The sequence below is a fragment of the Peromyscus eremicus genome, chromosome 9 (genome assembly GCF_949786415.1).
Source record: "Peromyscus eremicus chromosome 9, PerEre_H2_v1, whole genome shotgun sequence".
NCBI classification, from domain to species: domain Eukaryota; kingdom Metazoa; phylum Chordata; class Mammalia; order Rodentia; family Cricetidae; genus Peromyscus; species Peromyscus eremicus.
The window spans coordinates 77,827,630-77,840,217 of NC_081425.1; the positions used below are offsets into that span (position 1 = coordinate 77,827,630).

A 12,588-nucleotide genomic window follows, 5' to 3' on the forward strand; every position below is an offset into this window, starting at 1 on the left:
TTTATTTGCGACCTCTCCCAGCCCGCCTGCGGCTAGGAGCCGCGCATGCGCCGCGTGCCCCTGTGGCGTAGGACCTGGTCCGCTCTCCACTCGCTGCAGGGTGGGGTTTCTTCCTGTCCGAGTGGGTCGGCTGTGGACATGGCTGCTCGCTGCACCGAAACGGTGCTGGCCGCTCTGGGGCTGCTAAGTGTATGTGCGGCCAGCAGCTCCGGGGCCGGGACTTCGGGAAAGGCGGGTGGGGAGGCAGAATGGGCGGAGCCGTGGGACGGCGCGGTTTTCCGGCCGCCAGCTGCGCTAGGCGCAGTGGGGGTGGCGCGCGGGCTAGAGTCCCAGCCGCCGGGGAGCACGGATACGGCGGACCTACCGGTGCTGCTGTGGTGGAGCCCAGGCCTGTTTCCACACTTCCCGGGAGACTCGGAGCGCATAGAATGCACTCGGGGCGCGTGCGTGGCGTCCCGGGACCGGCGGGCGCGCGCCGACCCGCGGACGCGCGCACTGCTCTTCTATGGCACGGACTTCCGTGCAGCCGACGCCCCCCTGCCGCGCCTGGCGCACCAGAGCTGGGCGCTCCTGCACGAGGAATCGCCGCTCAACAACTTCCTGCTAAGCCACGGCCCCGGCATCCGCCTCTTCAACCTCACAGCCACCTTCAGCCGCCACTCGGACTACCCCCTGCCGCTGCAGTGGCTGCCCGGGGCCGCCTATTTGCGCCGGCCTGCGCCTCCGCTCCGGGAACGCGCCGAGTGGCGTCGTCGCGGGTACGCGCCGTTGCTCTACTTGCAGTCCCACTGCGATGTGCCCGCGGACCGGGACCGCTACGTACGCGAGCTCATGCGCTACATCCCGGTGGGTGAGAGAGCGGCGTGGCGGGGAGGGGATGGGCCGGGCGAACACCGCAACCCTGCTGACCGCCGTGCTCTGCCTCGCTTAGGTGGATTCCTATGGCAAGTGCCTTCAGAACCGCGAGCTGCCCACCATGCGGTTACAGGACACAGCCACGGCCACCACCGAGGATCCAGAACTCTTGACCTTTCTGTCGCGCTATAAGTTCCACTTGGCCCTGGAAAATGCCATCTGCAATGATTACATGACAGAAAAACTGTGGCGCCCCATGCATCTGGGTGCTGTGCCTGTGTATCGTGGCTCACCCTCTGTGAGGGACTGGATGCCCAATAACCACTCCATCATCCTAATTGATGACTTTGAGTCCCCTCAAAAGCTGGCAGAGTTTATTGACTTTCTGGACAAGAATGATGAAGAATATATGAAATACCTGGCGTACAAGCAACCAGGGGGCATCACCAACCAGTTTCTTCTGGATAGCCTGGAGCACAGGGAGTGGGGAGTGAATGACCCCATGCTGCCTAACTACCTCAATGGCTTTGAGTGTTTCGTCTGTGACCATGAACTGGCTCGGCTGGAAGCCGAGAAAGCACATGCGTCCTCTCCTGGGGACATTCCTGTCCCCGAGCCTCGTATTGCCCAGCCCTCACACATGAACTGCCCAATGCCTACCCCTGGCTTTGGCAAAGTGGAAGAGATCCCTGAGAATGACAGGTAGGGGTGCTGGGATGCCCTGCGCTGTCACTTCAGACTACTTGCTTTCTTAGTGTGTAGGGGACTGGAGAAGACAGTACAGGCTCACTTTACTATAAGATGTCGGGAGTAGTTGGGGATCTGGGTGTGGCGGATACACCTGTAATCTTAGTGCTGTGTGGGGAGGTGATGGAGAACCTGGGGCCGGGCTATGAACAGCCTAATTGCCAACCTGAGGATCATCACCTCAACTGAGTGCCTTTGATGCGGAGGTGGGGAATACAAAGATGGATTTTGGCTGTGCCCGAGATTAAGCCCAGGGCCTTGTGAGAGTACTTTTCCACCCAGTCACACCTCAGCCCAGTAAAGGACTACCCCACCTCAGTAATCAGCCCAGCATACTAGAGTCGCTCTGTAACCTGGACTGATCTCAAACTTGTGGTGATTCTCCTGTGTCGGCCTCCCAAGTGCTGAGATTATGGAGTGAGCCACCATACCATGAAAAGCACTTAGACCTTCTTTATATGTGATGAAGTCAGGGCCTTGAGTATGCTAAGCAAGCGCTCTACCGTTGATCGACATCCCCAGCTCTCCCTTTTCTATGCCAATTTGGATCATATCCTGATTTGTTTACTCTAGACAGAACTGAAGGAATGCTTTCAGTAGTCGGATAATTAACATTGGCAGTCAGTGTGGGGCAAAGTGAGTAGGAAGCAGAATATACCTGCATTGGGGACTGTTGAAGCCACCTGCAGCAAGCTCCACAATCGATCTGGAGAGGGCTTACTAGAGTGCCTCACAGAGGAAGACTCCAACAGTGGACGGCGGCAGAGGGCCGCTTTCATATGCTGCTGGTACAGTAGGGGCCTCATGGCGGAAGCTTTCCCTAAGAGTCTTAGCAGTTTATGCTGAATACATACATACATTATGATTTACTTGAAGAAAATTAAGCTATTAAGGAAATAGCCAGGGGTGGTAGTGCATACTTGTGATTCTAATGCCAAAGAGACAGAGGCAGGAGGATCAGGAATATAAGGTCATAGTTGGCCATGTGCAGTGAGTTTGAGTGATCCTGGGCTATTTGAGACCACCGTTCCCCTGACAAAACTAAATTTAGATTGTGCCTTTCTACACATGAGATCTACAGATCTCATTGCATCTTTATTTGTGTTTTTAAGTAACAGTGAAGGTTAAAACTCTCTAAAGGCCCCTCACTGCTTCCTTGCTCTAGAATACTAACTACTTACATGCTCTGAATCCTCCTGAGACCTTTGTATTCCCTCCACATTTGGGAGCTAGAGGCACATGAGCAATGTTAGTTTCTTGGGTGGACTATGATGTCTTTATGTTTATGACCTACTTCCTGTCTCTTGGGCTAGTGTGAGTTTTACTCCATCTCCTTTCCTTCACAGCTGAGCCTCGTCCGGCTTAAATTTGTTTGTTTTTTGAGACAAGGTTTCTCTGTGTAGTCCTGACTGTCCTGGAACTCTCTCTGTACACCAAGCTGGCCTTGAACTCAGATATCCCCCTGCCCCTGCCTCCTAAGTGCTGGGATGAAAGGTGTGTGTTATCACCACCCAGGCCTGCTTTTGATGTCTGTGCAACCACTCAAGGGCAGAGCCTGTTACCGCTGTGGTTCCCTGATTCACTGTGCCCCCCTGTTTTGTCGTTTCAGCTGGAAGGAAATGTGGCTACAAGATTATTGGCAAGGTCTCTATCAGGGGGAAGCACTCACTGCCATGATCCACAACAATGAAACACAGCAGAGCAAGTTTTGGGATTATGTACATCAGATCTTCATGAGAAGGAATAAAAATCTCTAACTGCCCTTGCGAGAGCCTTTAGCTTGGAAGACATATGGAAACTGTTTTACCATGGCACCTAAGGCACCTCCACTGCAACCCTGAGTGAATATTGTCTACCTTGATGTATTCATTGATTCTCCTGCCCTGTACTGGGGATAGAACCTGAGGTTTTGAGAATGCTAGGCAAGTGCCCTTAGCCCTCTCCACTGTACCTGAATGCTATGGAGCCAGTGTCTCAACCTATGGTGATAGAGCTTCTCCTTAAGGAGAGGCAGAAGCCAGAAGCACCCATTTGACTCAAGGATGTCTGTAGCCATTTCATCATTTCAAATGTGGACAGGATGGGTCAGGCTATGATCTAAATCGTCTGTCCTTTAGTACCTTTTTCAGTAGTGTCTGTTCCTCATCTTGCTTTTCTTATCAGCTGTTACACTGGTGGAGAAGCAAAAGGGGGATGGAGGCGGGGTAGGGGCTGTTCTTTTTTCTGCTTTTTTTTTTCCTTTTGAGATAGGTCTCACTACATGGCCCATGCTAGCTGCCAACTCCTGGGCCTAAGTCATAATGCCAGCCTCAGCCTCTTAAGTAGCTGGGGCTGTAGGTATACAACACTATGCCCAGCTCTTCAAGTTACTTTAAGAAATATTTGTACTGTCTTTAGAATCAAAAAATTTTTTTTTAAAATTTTAAGTGGCTCTTTCTGGCTTTAGGCTATTTCGAACAAACATTGGGAAGACTGACGAACATTTCCATCATTCTTACTGCTTGGTTTTCTTGTTTAGGGAATATTTGGAATTCCTTCTCTCATGAACAGATTAAGTAACTGTTCTAATAAGACACTAATGTCAGTTCAATATATTGCCCTGTCAGAGGGCTGGAAAGACCCATTCAATCCATTACTCACATTCTTCCAGATAACTTTATGGTGCTGAGTCTTTGTTTTTTGTGGTTCTGGGGAAGCAAGCACTCTACCAACCGAGTTATAGCTACAACCCTAGTACTGAGATTTTTTTTTTCTTTTATGAAGCCATCCCAAGGCCCCCAATTCAAAGAGATTGAAGAAGGCAAGGGATTTAAGCCACTGTAAGTGGCTAGCTAAATAAAAACTTTAGATTTGGGGCTGGAGAGCACTGGCTGCTCTTCCAGAGGGCCCAACTTTGATTCCTAGCACACACATAGCAGCTCACAACTGTCTGTAACTTCAGTTCCAGGGGGATGCGATCCCTCTTCTGGCCTCTATGGGCACCAGGCGCAAATATGCTACACAGACTTTCATGCAGGTAAAATACCCATATATATCGACAGCACCAAAAACTTTAGATTTGGAGATGCAGACCAACTGTCTCCTGCTGTAGCTTGACCAGGAGACAAATGTTTTCTGGAATAATAAGAAAGAATGCCTTGGACCTTAGAGCTATGCTTATTGTGTTAGTGAATTATCACTAAAGAAATCTCATGACTTATCGGTATCTGATTGTAAACTATAGATCTCTGTGAATCCATATCTATCCTGATAGATACATACGCATGTCAGATGCTTCAGCAAGCAGGCTGCATATTAATATTGTGATATCTAAGGCTGTGACCAAGAAAAGCTTTAGCACAGGTTGGAATTACATTTCTAAAGTTTTTTTCTTCATGGTGTGTGTTGCTGAGATGGATCCCAAGGCCCTGTGCATGCTAAGCATGTGCCCTGGCTCTGTCTCTGAGTTATATTCCCAGACCTTTATTTTATTTAGTTAAAAATGCCTTCATAGTAGCATGAAAATTATCTAACCCATTTGGTCTCTTACAGAGAACAAGAGAGAAAGATGTTTTAAAAAGTGTATCAGAGGTAGGTGGGTCCGTGAGTGCTAGGCAAGCCTGGGCTACAATAGCAAGCCTGTGACTCAAACAACAACAACAACAACAAAAAACTTTCATAGTATAGATGGGCATGGTTGCACACACTTTAGTTTCAGCATTCCAGTACTTTGGGAGGCAGAAGCAAGTGGATCTCTGTGAGTTTGAGACTAGGTCTATTTAGTGTTCCAGGCCAGTCACAGCGATATAGTGAGACTCTGTCTCAATAGATGAAAGGATGGACGGACGGATAGATGGATGGATGGATGATAGATGCTGATTCCTACAGCAAAGTAACTACTATACAAGTGCAAATCTAGATTAGAACTTGAGACGTCCTATGAGCAACAAGAAAGGTGAGTGATGGTTATGCAAAATGCCGGCTCCTGTCCATGAACACTCCTCCTGTGCACAAAGTGAGCCAGTTGTTCAGAAATGGTTGTTGCTGGACAACCAGACTCGCTTTTTGCTTGGTGCTTCCCAGCCTCTTTATCCCTACCATTATGTAGATAATCATAAAAGACCAGGGCAAATCAGGTGCTACATTTCCAAATGGGAAGAACTGTGAGTAACCACATAGTACTTACCAAGGAAAAAGCTTTACTTTCCATGTGGAGAAAGCATTTTTTTTTTTTCCTGGCTTGGGGCTCAGCTACACTGTCTACAGCACCAACTGTTTGCTGCAGGTCCTGGGCACTAGTGGTAGACGTTTCCGATAGGAGAATGTGGGGTAGAACGCAAGGCTGATGGTGAGGGTTACTACCATCTGTTATCCTCTCCGGTTTCATCTTCTACAATAAACTACTTTCTACATAGTGTCTTTACCCGATGACTTTTTCTTTTCATTACATTTGTTTATTATGTGGACGTGTATGGTAGCTTGTTCTTCCTGTACATGTGTATGCCAGAAGACAATCTGCAAGAGTCAGTTTTCTTTCTACCATGTGGTCCCAGGGACTGAATGCATGTCATCAGGCTTAGTGGCAGCACCTTTATTCACCCACTGAGCTATTTTGCTGGCCTCTATTTGCTTACTTTTGGGGGTGGGGGATGGTAAAAAATAATGGTAAACGTTTATTCATTTAACATTTTTTTTGTTTCATTCTTTCATTTTCTCCTTTTCTTTTCTTTTCTTTTTTTTTTTTTTTTTGAGGCAGGGTCATGTTATGTGGCCCTGGCTTGCCTGGTACTCATGTAATGTAGGCTGGCTTCAAACTCATAATCTGCCTCCTGCCTTAGCTTCCCAAGTGCTTGGATTACAGGCATATGCCACATTTGGCATAACTACTATTTACTGGGATTCAGCAATGAACAAGATACACAAAGGTTCCTCTCGTTTTAAATAATTTATTTATTTATTTATTTTTTTTTGGTTTTTCGAGACAGGGTTTCTCTGTGTACATTTGGTGCCTGTCCTGGATCTCGCTCTGTAGACCAGGTTGGCCTTGAACTCACAGAGATCCACCTGGTTCTGCCTCCCGAGTGCTGGGATTAAAGGCATGCGCCACCGCCACCTGGCTTAAATAAAAATTTTTAAAGATATTTTAAAAATTTTTGTTTTTGTTTTTTGGGACAGGGTTTCTCTGTGTAGCTTTGGTGCCTGTCCTGGAACTCTGTAGTCCAGGCTGGCTTCAAACTCACATGTGTTGCCCATGGAGGCCAGAAGAGGGCATCCCCTGCACATCAGATGGTGGTGAGCCTTGCCAAGTGGATGCTGGGAACCAAACTCTTGAGTCCTCTATGAGAGATGGCTCAGTGGTTAAGAACACCGACTGTTCTTCCAGAGGTCCTGAGTTCAATTCCCAGCAACCACATGGTGGCTCAGAACCATCTGTAATGAGATCTGGTGCCCTCTTCTGGCCTGCAGGGACACATGCAGGCAGAATACTGTATGCATAATAAATTAATAAATCTTTAAAAAAAAAAAAAAAAAAAAGAGCTGGAAGCACTCTTAACCATGGAGCTATGTTGGTGGAAATAGGTAACAATAAATTCAGACTGTGATTGGTGCTGGTAGAGAGTGGGGACAGGGAAAACTCTGATGTGAACTGAGCCTCGGGAAGAAAAGCCATCTGTGTAGGTTATCCAGGGAGCATTCCGAGCACCGTGGTAAACAATTTCAATACGAATGTACCCATACAGGTACATCTTGCAATAAAATAAACATCATATAAACTACATGATTGTTGGGTTCCACTTCCATTAGCAGAAATGTCTTGGGAGTTCATTTTGGGGATCTTTGGCACGTCTTTGGACTCGGTTTTGTAAACAGCTAAGAGTCATTAAGTCTGACAAATCAACCACAACTGTAGGTCCAAGTCTATAAATAGGAACGATATAAGTGAATGTAAGAATGTTAAATGTTATATATATAATGCTACCCATAAATGTTATAACCCTCACCCTGTGGTGCGGTCGTTTCAAATGAGTAAGCAGCATCTACACAGCAGTTGTTACAATTAGTAAAACCAACTCCGGGGGACCCGACGCCTTCCCTTGGTCTCCGCCGACACAGCACTCCCGTGGCACCCACACACAGACCACACACACACACACACACACGAGCAAGTGGCAGCCTCCGACCCGGAGCCCATACGTCCTGCCTGCTGCCGGAGCCCGCAAAGGGACGGCCCGGGGCGGCGCACAACCTAGCATCCTAACGTGGGCCCGCCGGGGTTCGAACCGCGGGATGTGAGGCCAAGGAAAGTGCACGCCCAGCTCTCCGTGGGCCGCACGCCAAGTGCGTAAGGGTCAAGAGGGGTCACGCACAGCGCCGCGGAGCCTACTGGGAACGCTGGGCAAAATGGCGACGCCCAGCTTGCGCGGCCGCCTGGCGCGGTTTGGGAACCCGGGGAAGCCTGTCCTGAAACCCAACAAGCCTCTCATCCTAGCGAACCGCGTCGGGAACAGACGCCGAGAGAAGGGCGGTGAGCACTCGGAGCGGGGGGCGGCTGGGTAGGCGCGCGGGAGAGGTGTAAGGTCGGCCGGTGACTGAAGGTCCTTCAGTTCTTCCCTTCCAGAGGCGACCTGTATCACGGAGATGTCGATGATGATGGCTTGTTGGAAGCAGAATGAATTCCGCGACGAGGCGTGCAGAAAAGAGATCCAGGACTTCTTCGATTGTTCCTCCAGGGCTCAGGTGACAGCTGGCTCCTAGGGGTGCCTTCTTGGGAAGAGAAAGGGAAATACAAATGAATGGTTGGCACTGCCGTGTGCTAAGTTATGGAAAGAGCCTCTGATTCATCTCACCCTTGCCAAAGTGAGAAAAGCTTTAGTTTCCTTAAACTAACTTGATAGCCAGAATAGCAGACTCAGGTGATACAGTCATTTGTAGGTCCCAACTCCCTTTAAATTCTTCTAAAAGTCCCCCCCCCTTTTTTTTGTTTGTTTTTTAAAGATTTATTTATTCATTATGTATACAGCGTGTATGACTGCAGGCCAGAAGAGGGCACCAGATATCTCATTACAGACGGTTGTGAGCCACCATGTGGTTGCTGGGAATTGAACTCAGGACCTCTGGAAGAGCAGTCAGTGCTCTTAATCACTGAGCCATCTCTGCAGCCCCCCCCTTTTGTTTCTTTGTTCTTTCAGGTGTGTGTGTGTGTAAGTGCATGCATGTTGTAACATGCAGGACCATATGTATGGGAACCAGTGCTGTGTGGTGGCTCGAGGACATCATCTGGAATTTTCCTCCATTCCTCTTCAACTTTATCTTTGAGGCAGGGTCTCTTGGGGTTTGGAGTATTATAAACATTATGGGTCTAGGCCATAGTAAACTGAAGAACTGTTATTATTTTTTTTTTTTGTTATTATTTTTATCTTATATTGTGTTTTCAGGAAGCTGGAAAGATGAGATCAATCCAGGAGATTCCAGAACAGTCTGAGAGTTTACCTCCTCACAAAATGACCAGGTTGTTACAGAGATTTCCCAACAAATCTCACCTCACCTGAAAACGGAGAGACATTTTCAATGAACTATCATTTCTGAACGCTAGACCGAAGCATGTTAGGGATGTTTGCATTTGAACTACCATGCATTTTTGAAGGTGCAAAATGAGACAAAACACTTAATTTTGCTCTTGTGAATGAATCACGTTCTGGATGCTGTCTTGTAATAAAACCCTCTAAAAAAGAAATTGGCCATTTCTTCTGGTGAGATATTCCCTCCTCACACTCCACCCCCATCCCGAAGATGAACCTCTTGGCCTTTCCCCGCATTAGACACGCCCAAACCGCTGGGCTAACCTTTAGCACGCCCTTTCCGGAGCCCTATACTCTCCTCTAGACCCTGGGAGTTCTTTGCTTCCTGATATGCTCTTTGTCTGTCTTTCTTTTTTGTTGGTTTTTGTTTTTGCTTTTGTTTTTTTTTGAGACAGGGTTTCTCTGTGTAGCCCTGGCTGTCCTGGAACTCTCTCTGTAGACCAGGCTGGCTTTGAACAACTCAGAGATTTGCCTGCCTCTGCCTCCTAAGTGCTGGGATTAATGGTGTACTCCACCACTGCCTGGCCCAAATATGCTCTTGATGAACAAGTACAGATGTCTTTTGTTGCCTTTCAAGTCATTTACACCATTTAATGCTTTTGCTTTTAGATATATAAGGGATGGTGAAGTCCTTCTGTATGCAGAGCTTTGTTTTTTTGTTTTTTTGTTTTTTTTGTTTTTTTTGTTTTTTTTTTTTTTTTTGGTTTTTCGAGACAGGGTTTTTCTGTGTAGCTTTGTGCTTTTCTTTAAAAGCTTTTTTTTAAAAGTCAAACGCCACCACTGCCCGGCATGTTTGCATTTCCTAAAGCAACTCATGTTTTGTTTTGTTTTGAGACAGGTTTTCTCTGTGTAACAGTCCTGGCTGTCCTGGAACTTGCTTTGTAGACCAGGCCGGGCTCAAATTCATTGAGATCTACCTGCCTCTGCCTCCCAAGTGCTGAGATTAAAGGCATATGCCACCATAGCCCGGCCTGTTAAAGCAACTTTTTAAATATGATTTGTCTTTTTGTTTTTTTCAGACAGGTTCTTTATGATCTTACGCAGAGATCTGCCTGTCTGCCTAAGGACTGGGATAAAAGGCATGTATCACCACACAAGTTTTTTATTGTGTGTATCTGTCTGTAAGTGCACTTGAAGGGACCAAAACAGGATGTCTGATACCCTGGAGGCAGTTATAGGCAGCTGAGGTACCTAGCATGGTTGTATGAAACTCAACGCCAGTCCTCTGCAAAAGTAGCAAGCACCCTTAAATATTGAGCCACCTCTCTAGCCCCTAAAAACTATTCTTTTTTTTTTTTAAAGGTTTATTTATTTATTACGTATACAATATTCTGTCTGCATGTGTTCTTGCAAGCCAGAAGAGGGCACCAGATCTCATTACAGATGGTTGTGAGCCACCATGTGGTTGCTGGGAATTGAACTCAGGACCTCTGGAAGAGTAGTCAGTGCTCTTAACCACTGAGCCATCTCTCCAGCCCTAAAAACTATTCTTTTTTTTTTGTTTTTGTTTTTGTTTTTCGAGACAGGGTTTCTCTGTGTAGCTTTGCGCCTTTCCTGGAACTCACTTGGTAGCCCAGGCTGGCCTCGAACTCACGGAGATCCACCTGGCTCTGCCTCCCGAGTGCTAGGATTAAAGGCGTGCGCCACCACCGCCCGGCCCTAAAAACTATTCTTAATTTTACAAGTCAAAATACATCTACAGAACCTCTGCACCATCAGTTTATGCACTTTCTTCAGCAAGTACTTTGGACAAACTATTCTTGAAGTATGCACTGAATTCAGCTGATGGAAAAAAAAGCTCTGCATACAGTATGCCGGGTGGTGGTGGCACACACCTTTGATCCCAGCACTCGGGAGGCAGAGGCAGGTGGATGGATCTCTGTGAGTTCCAGGCCAGCCTGGTCTACAGAGCGAATTCCAGGACATGCTTCAAAGCTACAGAGAAACCCTGTCTACAAACAAACAAACAAACAGCTGAGCGGTGTTACAGCACATGCCTTTAATCCCAGCACTCGGGAGGCAGAGGCAGGCGGATCTCTTTGAGTTCGAGGCCAGCCTGGTCTACAAAGCGAGTTCCAGGAAAGGCTCAAAGCTACACAGAGAAACCCTGTCTCGAAAAACAAAACAAAACAAAACAAAAAAAAAAAACCTGCAAAAAACAAAACAGACAACCCCCCCCAAAGCAAACATTACCAATTATAATACCCCAGTATTGCTTAATGTATAAATAAGCAGTACTATATTATAATCTTGTTAATATTTACCTGACTACAGCAAGAAATTGGAGGGTAAAATCTTTCACACACACTCCCTCTCTGGAACTATTTTCTTCTATTAAACAGGCAGAGCTGATTATCATCTATCCCATTATCCCAGTGTCTTTCCACTTAATTCTCCCAAATGGTAGAACTAAGGTTCAGTAGACCTTTGTAAACAGCATTGTAAATTTCTGTTGTTTTTTTCTTACATTGTCTGCTGCTTGCTGAAGGTATTTACTGTTCCCTGATAGTTGGAATAATTGTGTAGGATTTTATGTATGTTCTGCCTCTTCAGGCATAATCAAGTTAACCTTTTCTAGCTGATAGCATTAAACGTGGTATAGAAATCAGAGGAGTTCTCCCTGGTCTGGTGTGATAATTACTAAGGTAACAAGGGGTCTTTCCTCCTTGTCCCTCAGTAGCTACATTTTTCTGTAATCGTGTATTTCACTACAACTGCTTGGTTCTGCAAGCTGCGTCTTTTAGTAATATGAAGAAATTCAGTTTTTGAGTGTTTTAGATTAAGGAGTCAGCCTAGGGTCAGTAGAGTCCCAGTAGTGTAAGAATTCTAAGAGCTGGGATGAAGAGAAATATATCTAATCACAGCTGAAATTTAGCATTTCAATCAGGGTTACAGGAAACAAGTGACAGTAGCATTAGTGTCTATATGAAATAATGTTTTCAGTGGGTGGTGGGTGGGCATAGAACCCAGGGCCTTGTAAATACTAGGTAAACATTATCAATTAATTAAATACTCTGCCCGCTCTTGGCGATTGCTGTACAAATAAACAGTACTGCCGCGCGGTGGTGTCGCACACCTTTGATCCCAGCACCGGGAGGCAGAGGCAGGCAGATCTCTGTAAATTCGAGGCCAGCCTGGGCTAGAGAGTGAGTTCCAGGAAAGGCTCCAAAGCTATACAGAGAAACCCTGTCTCAAACAAAAAAATAAAATAAAATAAACAGTACTATTGCAAGTTTTTTTTTAAAATTAAAGTCTTGATATTTGTATTTAAACCTAATTAATGTGTAATTCATAAACAGGCAGTGGAGGGCATCCATGAGCTTCTCTAGACTGATAAAAGGTCTACATCGCGCGCGCACGCACACACGCAGATTACAAATCCTTAGATTCAAAGGCCATATGGAGGAATAGGGCATGTTTTCTTTCC

General features: G+C 46.5%; 2 protein-coding genes across 2 annotated transcripts; both read left to right on the forward strand.

The window, feature by feature from the left end:
- Positions 1 to 12: 12 nt before the first annotated feature.
- Positions 13 to 3,364, forward strand: Fut11 (fucosyltransferase 11). The gene is made up of 3 exons (XM_059273812.1): positions 13 to 846; positions 932 to 1,557; positions 3,212 to 3,364. Exons 1-3 carry the CDS (start codon positions 46 to 48, stop codon positions 3,357 to 3,359), a joined length of 1,575 nt encoding a protein of 524 aa, XP_059129795.1. The 5' UTR covers positions 13 to 45; the 3' UTR covers positions 3,360 to 3,364.
- A 4,575-nt stretch (positions 3,365 to 7,939) lies between these two features.
- On the forward strand, positions 7,940 to 9,316 carry Chchd1 (coiled-coil-helix-coiled-coil-helix domain containing 1). The gene is made up of 3 exons (XM_059274517.1): positions 7,940 to 8,107; positions 8,201 to 8,319; positions 9,018 to 9,316. Exons 1-3 carry the CDS (start codon positions 7,984 to 7,986, stop codon positions 9,129 to 9,131), a joined length of 357 nt encoding a protein of 118 aa, XP_059130500.1. The 5' UTR covers positions 7,940 to 7,983; the 3' UTR covers positions 9,132 to 9,316.
- The last annotated feature ends 3,272 nt before the right edge of the window (positions 9,317 to 12,588 follow it).

What these genes read in the sequence shown, in the direction of transcription:
- Fut11 (XM_059273812.1), top strand. Translation starts at nt 46, where the DNA reads ATGCGCCGCGTGCCCCTGTGGCGTAGGACCTGGTCCGCTCTCCACTCG. An exon ending in AGCTCATGCGCTACATCCCG is followed by an intron (nt 847 to 931) that starts GTGGGTGAGAGA and finishes TGCCTCGCTTAG; the next exon opens with GTGGATTCCTATGGCAAGTG. An exon ending in GAGATCCCTGAGAATGACAG is followed by an intron (nt 1,558 to 3,211) that starts GTAGGGGTGCTG and finishes TTGTCGTTTCAG; the next exon opens with CTGGAAGGAAATGTGGCTAC.
- Chchd1 (XM_059274517.1), top strand. Translation starts at nt 7,984, where the DNA reads ATGGCGACGCCCAGCTTGCGCGGCCGCCTGGCGCGGTTTGGGAACCCG. An exon ending in CAGACGCCGAGAGAAGGGCG is followed by an intron (nt 8,108 to 8,200) that starts GTGAGCACTCGG and finishes CTTCCCTTCCAG; the next exon opens with AGGCGACCTGTATCACGGAG. An exon ending in ATTGTTCCTCCAGGGCTCAG is followed by an intron (nt 8,320 to 9,017) that starts GTGACAGCTGGC and finishes TTGTGTTTTCAG; the next exon opens with GAAGCTGGAAAGATGAGATC.